The following is a 10,731-nucleotide window of genomic DNA, read 5'->3' on the forward strand; positions in this document are numbered from 1 at the left end:
TATTCGGGGAAAAGAGAGACAGAAGTTTAAAATATAGAGTTTTCCTTTCCGAAACGAAAGGATAGAAAAGAATACGAAACAAAGATCCAACTAGAAGACAAAAGGTCACCAAGGACCGTTTCATAGAGAGACGGATCTTCAAATTATTGTCCATGTTCCGTAGATTGTGGAGATAAAGGAAGTAAGAGGGAAGTTGAAAATAAAAAGGATACACTAACACACTCAAATACGTTCATAAGATTTGATAGGATACACATCAAACGGACTTGATAGGTTTTATCTCCACGAGATAATGCAATTGAAAAGGTACATATATTAAAAGGGGCAACCCCATAGTCAACTTCGTAGGACAGCCTGATGGGAAATGTTTGGAAATAGCAATGGGATGTGAGAGACAGAAAAAGGGGATGATAGAGAGAGAGAGAGATAGAGAGAGTGGGAAATATTTACCTTCACAATAGGACCTTGTGTTGGTATCGGCGAGCTGGTTTGATTCGATCCGGAACCGGCCGAGCCAGACATACGCGGCTTAAAGGCGGCCATCGACTGCGACACACCGTCGGCCAGTATGAACTGCTCACGTAGTTCGATGTTTGTGCGTCCCTTAGCTGTGTGGTTCGATTTTGCGATCGTATTTTGAGGTTTTTTGTTTTCGTTTTCCAATTTGTTGATAGCAATTTGTTCATTTTTTTTTATTGTTACGAGGCAGGTGAGTATTAATGCATTAATGCGTGAATGGTATGTGAAAGGTTGAACGAAGGGGAGAGGGAGCAATTTATAGGTGTCGTTATGGATAATGTGTATGTGTGTTTGATTTCGATATTAAAAAAAAATTAAAAACGTTGTCATTAGGATTAAAACATTCAGCACCACACACAAACACGCAAATTGTTCGTGTTCGATAGAGGAATGTCAGTAAAGGGTCGATTTGGCGTTGGAAAAGTAGCGAGTAATTAGTAGAGTTTGTGTGTAGTCATATTGGTCGTATTGAGGAAGTGATAAATAATGATGTAGAAGTAAAAAGAGAAAAAAAAACACATTTGTTGTTGGTGGTGGATGATGGTTGGTAAAAAAAAGAAAACAAAGGAAGAAGAAGAAAAGAAATTTCGAATTCGTGAAAGATTTTGAAAAGAAAAGTTAAGGGAAATGGAATAAAATTTTGTTCAAATTATGTCAATACCCAGAAACCGGAAATAATTCAAAAAATGTCCGTCACCAAAAACAAAACAAAATAGGTATGATCGATGTTGAAATAAGTGCAAAAATAACCGAGAAAACAGTGTAGTTTTTTTTGTAGAAAAGCAACAGGAAACAGGATAGGATAAGAAACAAGGAATGGTACATTGTGTAAGGAAATGGAGATTGAATACAAAATAAAACATTTGAAAGAAATGAAAAAAACAAACAAACAAACAAATATAGAATGTAAATACGTACACTAAATAAGAAAATCAAACAAACTTAATCTATCAAACAATACTTAAACTATAATACTAGGTAATAAAAACATTGATGAAAAGTATATCTTACTGCTATAACTACTTTCTGGCAGTTTTGACACACATTTCATCAACAGATATAAACACACATAAAACAAACCAACCAAACTTATATGTAAATTAAACTAATCAAACTAAAAGTTAAACGCACTACACGTTTTAAAAATTATGTGCTTTCCCAATTCGTTGATCGGTGGAACAAACATAAAGCTAAGATCATGGAAGGCAACAGATAAGTGCAGTATGAGTTTTGGATGTCTGGTTTGTCCACTTCGTTTCCGATTTACTATCGGCTGTTCACTATCGAATGCGAACGAAGCTGTGCTGTGTATTTAAATAATTGCCGCCGTACGGGTTGTTACTTTGCGTAACACGCGGGGCAGAATGGATGAAATTTCATGTTCGATTTCGCGATAACATATTTGTTTCTTTTCCAATTTTGTGTACGAGCCGAAGCAAACATAGGAGAAGATAAACAAGGCTCACAGTACAAAATTATTTCATTCAGAAAAGATAATTACAGCAACAAATTTGTAAAATAATGTTAAATAAAGCACATAATTTCTAAGAATTGTTAAATCAATCTAACCAAATATAACGCTTAACACAACAGTGCTGTACAAAAGCTTAAAGATAAAAACAAACTAAACACACACTAGCAATAAAACTAAAACCAAAAAAACTTAAACAACATCTACTATACACAACCAAGATGATAAATAGTAAAACTTCACACAGCAAAATACGAAAACAGATGATGCCAACGGCGCACAAACTTAGCTAACGTGTTGTTTTCTTAAGAAAGGTAGAGAAATCTTACGGACACAAATGGCAAATTGGACATAACACGTAGTTTCATGTTAGTAGAAGCTGTTTTAGTGGGCTGAGGCTGAAGAAGATTTAAACGGTTGAAATGTGAGATGTGAGATGTAAAATGTGTAATAAAAATGGCCAAAGTGTACGATCGATGAAGAAAATGGCTTGAAACTGTGACAATGGCAAGACATGTGCATATCGCAAAAGTGTATGGGAAATATGTGAGTGTTTAAGTGTGTGCAGGTTGGGTTGCTTGTCAGTTCTGAAGAAGATAGGGTAGTGCCGGACATAAATTGTCAAGATATTTAAGCCATACACACACAATGAAATAACAAGGTTATTGCTTTTAAAACGGCTTCATTTTAGGTATTTTAAAATATTTTTAAGGATTTAATATTTAAAAAACTTGTTTGAAATCTAGAAAACAATTTTCGAAGGTATATAATGAAGATATCATTCAAATAATTCAAAATACAAACATTGTACTAAGCGAAAGGCATACATTCTTAACTTTATTTTAAGAAGAGCTACATTAGTTTATCGTCTCATCCATGTACAAAAATAAACATTTAACAACATTCTCAGTACGACAATCACAACTGGTAAGGTAAAGAATTCAAATTAAAATACCAAAAAGAGCTATGAACAATTTTGAAACAACGTAACGAATATTAAAGAAAAAAATAACAAACATTCACTCTTTTCAAACAAAAAATCAGATAACCAAGATAAGAAAAAAATCCCATACATCAGAATGTTATAAAAGCCGAAAAAGTTTCATAAAAAAATAACAATGTGATAGATAGAAGATCGTATAAAAAACACGCACACAATAAAACACACACATAGAAGTTGATTTGGAAACTAAATCGTCGGCCCCGGCAACACAACATTGGATTGAAGAAACAAACACGTTTTCCCCAACGGCACATTGTTGGAAGCTCATTCTTTCAATGGCCCTTTTCGTTGAGGAAAATGTAACGCGGCCCAGCACCGTGGTCAGCGAACTGAAATTTCTTCCTCTGCCACAGTAGCAACTGCCGAAGGCTAAGTAGTTCCGGTTGCTTACACAGTGGGCAGCAGGCTTCGTGCTGGCGCGGGTCGTTCGGATTCGGCAGTGGTAAGACTAAGGCCACTGTTACGAAATGTGTAGAAAACGAAATCATAACGAAATGTTCAACCCATCCCAGACATTTTTGTTAAAACAGAAAATTGGTCCGAACAGTTAATGAGTAACAAAATCAAATTGCGTTTGATGCACAAATTGGTTTAAAACAAAAATTGTTTACATCAACGATTTGGTCCGACGACGACGACGCGTACGTTTTGATCAGATTTTCCCATCCCCATCAGAGACATGATATCGATGATCGATTTTTTTGTGTTTGTGTAGTGTAGTAATGATGACGTGTTGATGATGATGATAATGATGAACGTGACGATGTACATCGCAGAGTTTGAATGTGAAATGTGATGCACGATGCACACATAGATATGCACCAAACACGATAACGAAATGCGACAGAACGGATTATGAAGGGGAGTTTCATATTGTTTAACGTATATCGGTTATGTTAGCGTTAAAAGAAAGAAAGAAGAAGGAAGAAATTGGTTGATTAGTTTGTTAGAATTACCATGGCAGAAGGCGTACAAAAACACAGCACGATGGGCACACGCAACGTCACAAAAACACACAAAACGCACACAAACGCAGAGCACGAAATGGAAAAGCAACATTTTCCGTTAATTATTTTTGCAGTGTGATAAGCAGAGAGATGCACTCCTCGCTGCCAAGCGAAACTATGAAAAGGGGGATTTTTCGATTGCATTGCAACAAGAATGAACGGTCTATTGGATGTGATGTGCACTTTTTCTTCAACATCAGTATGTTTAGCAGTTTGGAAGCGCACTTCCCAAAAAATAAAACCATAAAGCACAGAGTGAAGCATTGTATGCTGGCATCGATTGTATCAGTCCTTCAATACACCAAGCTTTGCATTGGAAAGCATATTTTAAGAACGATAGCAACTCGTTAGACATCGTTAGTTGGTAGTTGTTTTTCAAAAAAATCCAAATAGAAAATTAAGCTCTCCCGTACGTTAGGCATCAAAGGTAGTGACGTGAATAATTTTTTGTTAGTTTTTTTTACGGCATCAAAGAATAAAAAGATTTTTTAGAGTATCCAGAAGGAAACTCCAAATACAACGAGGATACAAATTACTCGCATTAGTGAGCAAATCTCGTCAAACTTGTTATAAAAAGAAAGGCATGCAGTTTTGAAAACACGTTTGCTCTCAAATCATCGCGAAAAGTGAGGTGGGTATTGTGTTAATAAACAGAAATTAGCTTCATTTGTTTTTGCTTTGGGAGGAGGTACGGTATTGATTGAGTGTTGATATGCTTAGTGGCAATATTAAAGTGGCTCCCGTATTAAAACTTTGCCCATTATACCACCATTATTATTTCTTGCTGCGTGGCAAAAGTTGGGTAATAACATTAATACTTCTTCTATGCTTTCAATATTCGAAAACAAGGGGGTTATAATGATCTGGCATGAATTAATAAAAAGGGAGCACGAGCGAGAGCACTCTTGCACGTAAGAGTTATAACAATTCACCATTTTCAATTGCTGGAAGATTGAAATCCGTATTATAAAAAAAAATCCTGTTCACCTAGCAGTTGGCAACGTTAGACTTTGGGAGCATTTCGAAAAGGTGAGAGCGTCCATTTTAACCTTATTATTATCATTATTGGCATCTTTGTTTTGACAATTAGAAACGTTGCTATCCTAGTTCAACGGTATAATTGACGTATGAGCTTGCGCAAATCAAGAGGAACTAAGGGAAAGATTCCGTTGAACGGGTTCGTTTTATACCATGTATCTTTACTAAGCTTACTATCGCTACACCTTAACACTAACCTAACGAACGATAACGTAACGTATAGTAAAAAAGAGAACATGGACACAAGGGAAAGAATGTACATACCTCTGCAAGGATCGTTCTTGACCAAGAATTCGTCAAGTGCTACCCATCCACCGCCGACACGCACCATGACTGTGCTTCTCAAAATACGCACCAGGCGAAGCTTCTGAGAGTCACCAAACTGTGAATGAGAAACAATAAAGAAGCACATATCAGTATATAGCTATAGATTCATCGCAATCAGATCATCAATTTTACATACCCGATATTTGCCTTCGCCAACCTGGAACACACGGAACTTCTGTCGACACGTACACAACATGACCAACCGCTTGACTTCGTCGTGTATCTTGTCCGCCTCAGTCTTCGGCTTGCGGTCCTGCCAGTCTGGTCGTAGCGCTGCAATGAACTCTTGCCAATCGATAAGTCCTTCGCCATTGCGATCGAACAGATCTGCAACAGCACCCATTTCCAGCTTGGACGTGTCGAACTCTGCACGAAAAATAAAACAAGTCAAATTTAAAGATATCCCCTTAAATGATGTCAGGTACAAAAGCAGCACACGTACTTGTGCCAATGATTCCATCGATGAACACCTCGCGTGGTATCAGACCGTTGTTATCCTTGTCCATCTTGCGGAACAGATCCGTCAGCCGTGATTTCTTGTGGTTCATGAACTTCAAGAAACGCTTACGCCATTCTTCCCAGCTAAACTGACGGACGCGCTCCACATCCTGTAGGTAAAGCATGTGATCGTGCAGACGGCGCTGACGTTCCCACGCCAACAGCCACACGTAACGCCATTTCTCCCACAGCAGTTTGGCACGCGGTGATCGGAGTTCTGTATCCGCTTGATTGCTACAAGAGAAGAGGCAGGGGGTACGAAGCAAAACGTTAAGGAGGGTGATGTCCAAAAAGTTTTTGTTTTCCGATTTGTATGTGTATGTGTGCATTTATGATACAAAATGGTAGTGGTGATTATGGTACAAAGTTCGCCACAATCGAAGTTGTATACTTCTACTGTTGATGATCATAACCATGGAATGTACTCTTGATGATGGTCGGTGAATGGATCATGTGTCCGTATATGTTGGTGTTAATAGCTGGACACCGATACATGGTGTCATTCTATGACGTGGTACAATGACCAAACTACAATACCTTTGCGTAAACCGTGGACCATAGTGTGGCAACCGATCTCGTTCCGGTGTTTGCGTTTCACGTCCAGGACTCACGCGGCTGCTGGTTGCGGTAGAAGTGCGGATATCGTACGAATGTGCGCATGAAGCAATGAAGAGGAATAATATTTCACGCAATGGAAATTTGATGGTTTTTGAATTTTCATATTTTTGATTGAGGATTTTTTTTTATATTATCCAATATTGCATACGCATGGCACAGGAACAACAAATGTTCGACGATGGTAATGATCCGAGTATGACGCAATATACACGAAGGAAACATATAGATATACACAGAGCCACACATACACATAGGATCATCGCAGATATGCAGGACGGTTCAAACATATTGATACAGATGATAGCGCAACGCAATGGACATAAATACAATCACACACAGCAACAGCGACCGGAATACATAAAAGAAGAAAAAAATAACCAAAAACAAAGATATATATAACAAAGCATGCACAAAACGGTAACTACTTATGAACAAAACTTAACTATGAACCAACATAAAGACTATTAACCAAAAATGAAACACAAACAAAAAAGGTGCAAATAGATATACACATTTTATGCAACCATTTCCAGAAAGAAACCGAATAAGTAACAAAGTTTGGTAAAGGAAAGATTTAAAGTGGAATGCTTTTACACCTTGAGATTGGAAAATGTTTTGAAATTGAAAGAGTGTTAATGACTAAAGAATGTCATGAACAGGATATGAATCATTTTAAGAATGATCCAAGTATCACAAAGTTGGTGAAAAAGTGATTTAAATGATAAAATAAAAGAGTAAACAATTTAACAAATTATATGAACCAATAACCAATACACACCTTGTGCGACGTGAATTCAGGCCTTGATCACGCGATCCCTTAAAGCTGCACGAAATGCAAACATTGACACGATAGAAAGCAAGAAAGAAAAAGATAACAGACAAACACACACACATAATGAAGCATGGAACATGAAAACATAACATGTAATGAAGAAATAAATGGGCCGTGAACAATTCATTTGATTAGTAATGTGACAAAAGGAGATAAAACATATGAAAGATTAGTAGTATGTCTTAAAACACATAATAACGCAAATGGATTTTTTTACAATCTGTTTGATTATAATAAACTTTTATAGAAAATCTAAAATGATTTTTTTATATTAACCACACAATTGAGACATGAAAAAAAACACAAGAAACTGATAGAAATGCAATGAAATTAAAAAAATAATGAAAATTATAACAAACCTCTGCTTGCGTCCTAGGGTACCGTAGTCGGGCGAATGCTCACGAAGATCGGCCTGAGATCCTTTACTGTTATTGTACAATGTGGGATGGATTTGTGGTGCGATGTGCGCAAGATGGTGTTGGTTTTGTTTAAAAAACAACGGCCGACACAAACGTGAAACAATAAAATGAGTGAGTTACAAAAGTATTCAACAGAAGTTAGAAATGAATCAAACATAAACGGTTATGGCGCACGTGGTGTGTTGACAGTTAAGTTCTCTTAATGTGTGCTGTGTGACTCGTGGACGAAATGAAAGAAAATTATTTTAAACAACACACATACAAACAGATATAACGTTTTGTAACTCACAACTATTCTAATGTGTAAAAGTTTCATTAATTTTATAACTGAACGTCTAATACGGCTATTGAACGCACACGCACGCATGAAAAACACTGCTCTTTTACAAACAATGCATAAAAGATTTTTTTTCAAATTTATAATACTTACATTGGTGTCTTTAGTACACCACGGGACGGTTTGCGTGTTTCCTTGAGGCCTGGTGGTGGTTGGCGTGGTTTACAGGCACGATCAACCTCACCCTGACGACGCGCAGTATTTTCCATGAATTCCTTGTGATCCGCAATCAGTACTTCTAGCGGAGGAATTTCATCCGGCAGTGGCTCCGCATCGAGATCTACGAAAAGAGACGGCAAGAAAAATTCGTTAAAGAATTGTCTACATGCCTACATGCTTGAATTTCTCTCTTACTCAGCAACGTTGCTTCCAGCCCAGCCAACCAAGCTAGCAGCTCTTCGATCGATTCGTCCAAATCTTGCAAATCCTTCAAGTGCTGCTCCAGCTTGGTCTGGCGACTGATGGCCCATTGTGAAATTTCATCCCACCGTGACTGGATGATGGAAATCCAGTTCTTGATGATGGGAATCGCGTCCGGATGAGCTTTTCCTAGAATACTGTTGGCCAACCCAATCGTATCCTCCTTGTCGTACTCCTTTTCGCGCAATTCCTTCATGAACTTGGCGTGGATGTCCAGCAGATCCTTAGCCTGCGACTCATCGTCCGGTGCGGCAGCTGCGAAACGAAGCTTCTGTTCCGCTTCTGATAGCCACTCGAGCAGCATATGTACAGACTTGTGCAGCCGTTCCGCCTCCTTCAGGGCTACATCCAGACGACTCTTACGCCGGCTGCTCAAATCCTGTACATCATCCCAAAGCCGTTGCATTTCCTTCAGATTCTTGCTAGTTTCGCGTGACTCGTCTGATCGCTCCAACTCAAGACCGGTCTTCATGACACTTTGCATTTGAGCCGAACGTTTGTCCAGATCAGATTCCAGCTGACGATGATGCTCAACAAGCGTAGTCACTGTGTCGAGATCACCATGCACTGGTCCATCCTCAGCCAGTCGTGCCTTTGTTTTGCGCAACCAATCGAGCAGGGCCTGTAGAGCATCGGCAAACTGTCCGGAAAGCAACAATGCCTCTTCGAACTTGCGCTGTCGTTCAACACTCTTCTGACAGACGCGCTTCCACGAATCCTTCAGCTCGCTCATCATCTTCGACAGCACCGTTTCGTCCGATTTCGGGGCACGGTCCATCAGGCCCTTGCCATTGCGCATCGTGCTATCGTAGAAGCTTTCCTTCGACTGCAAATTGCGCTGGATTTCGCGCAGTTTCTCAAGATGCTTCTTGATTTTCACAGCATCGTTGCTCGTTTCCTCGGCCAGTGTATCGAGAGTTTTCTCCGTATCCTTCAACCAGCCGGTAAGCTGTACCCATGCGTCGTGGAACTCGCGAGCTTCTTTATAGCCGTGATCGAGTGCACGCGTACGTTCGGCGGCCTTTGCTACTACACGCTCCCAGCGATGTTGCACGGACACGAGTAGATTCTTGATCAGAATGACGTCCTGTTTCTGGCTGAAGTACTTCAAGTGTGTACCCTTCTTGTCCAGCAGCAGCATCGATTCACGATGGATCGATACATCCTTTTGGAGTACCTTGTGTTCTTCCATCTGTTGCTGGATCGTTTCCAGCACGCGCGACACTGCTGATGCGCTCGAAAGCTGCTTTTCAGCCTGCGTCAACCATTCGACGAACGCCTGGAGCGCATCATGGAATTCGGTTGCTTCTTTGAGCGCAATTTCAAGCTTGATCTTTTTGTCTGATGCACGTGATACCACTGCATCCCAACGCTGTTTCAGTGTACGAAGCGTATGCTGCAGATTGCTGGATGATACTTGCAGCTGCGACTGCTTGCGGACGTACTCTTGTCCTTGGGCAATTAGCGTTTCTACCTTGGCACGGTTTTCTTCCAGCTCGTTGTAAACTTCCATGAAACGTTCCAGCTGCTCGGACGCTGTCTCGGGTAAACCACCGACAGGTTTGCTAGCACTAATCACAGCATCAACATCACCCAACCATCCGAGAAGATCCTGAATTTCGGCCGTAAATGCTTGTGCTTCGCGCAACGATTCTTCCAGCTCGTGCTGACGGTCTGCTGCCTTTTGCAGCAAATCGCGCCATTGTTTGTTCAGCTGCTGTAGTTTATCTTGCGTCGTGGAAGCCTCCAGCGAACCACGATCGTTCTCGATCAACTTGCGTCCTGCATCGTTCAGCGTATCAACCGAGCTCTGGTGGGCGTGAATGTCGTTTGCCAACACCTTCAGCTTGGCCAGCTCAACTTCCAACAGTTGCGGATCGCCTGGGATTGGTTTCAGCTCGTCCAAGTTTGCGTCCGTTTTGTTGATCCAAACGAGCAACTCATTCAACGCGTGTTGGAACTGTCCTAGATGTAGAAGGGCATGCTCCAACTGCTTCTGACGTTCGACCATACCGCGTAGTAGACTCTCCCATCGCCGATTGACGGCATTCAGTGGCTCACGAATGGCACCGGCCTGTTCTGCAGAGGTGCGCTCCGTAAGCTCTACCGCTTGTCTGTAAATGAATGGGCATTCGATTAGATCCGCGCGAGAAAAACGTGGGGAATCACACATAAAAAGCAATAATCATGCGATCAGCTAGCTACATTTTTCGGGGAGCTTTAAATCATTTTTTCAGATGAT

At 40.2% G+C, this 10,731-nt stretch overlaps 1 protein-coding gene across 43 annotated transcripts in view; it reads right to left on the reverse strand.

Annotated features, from left to right (window-relative positions):
- LOC126567709 (dystonin) overlaps positions 1 to 10,731 on the reverse strand; it is a 168,265-nt gene that overhangs the window by 4,430 nt on the left and 153,104 nt on the right. For 9 of the 43 annotated variants that reach the window (XM_050223966.1, XM_050223958.1, XM_050223971.1 and 6 more), the window contains 8 exons: positions 8,424 to 10,603; positions 8,163 to 8,349; positions 7,260 to 7,304; positions 6,401 to 6,478; positions 5,808 to 6,097; positions 5,502 to 5,731; positions 5,303 to 5,420; positions 451 to 608 (listed from right to left, as the gene is read on the reverse strand). In XM_050223966.1, the coding sequence (XP_050079923.1) occupies positions 451 to 608; positions 5,303 to 5,420; positions 5,502 to 5,731; positions 5,808 to 6,097; positions 6,401 to 6,478; positions 7,260 to 7,304; positions 8,163 to 8,349; positions 8,424 to 10,603 (3,286 nt within the window). Of the gene's footprint in view, positions 1 to 450; positions 609 to 3,384; positions 3,451 to 5,302; positions 5,421 to 5,501; positions 5,732 to 5,807; positions 6,098 to 6,400; positions 6,482 to 7,259; positions 7,305 to 7,672; positions 7,739 to 8,162; positions 8,350 to 8,423; positions 10,604 to 10,731 lie in introns of all 43 variants that reach the window. The other 34 variants (XM_050223957.1, XM_050223962.1, XM_050223935.1 and 31 more) reach the window with 19 other exon arrangements.

Source organism: Anopheles maculipalpis, chromosome 2RL (genome assembly GCF_943734695.1).
Source record: "Anopheles maculipalpis chromosome 2RL, idAnoMacuDA_375_x, whole genome shotgun sequence".
NCBI classification, from domain to species: domain Eukaryota; kingdom Metazoa; phylum Arthropoda; class Insecta; order Diptera; family Culicidae; genus Anopheles; species Anopheles maculipalpis.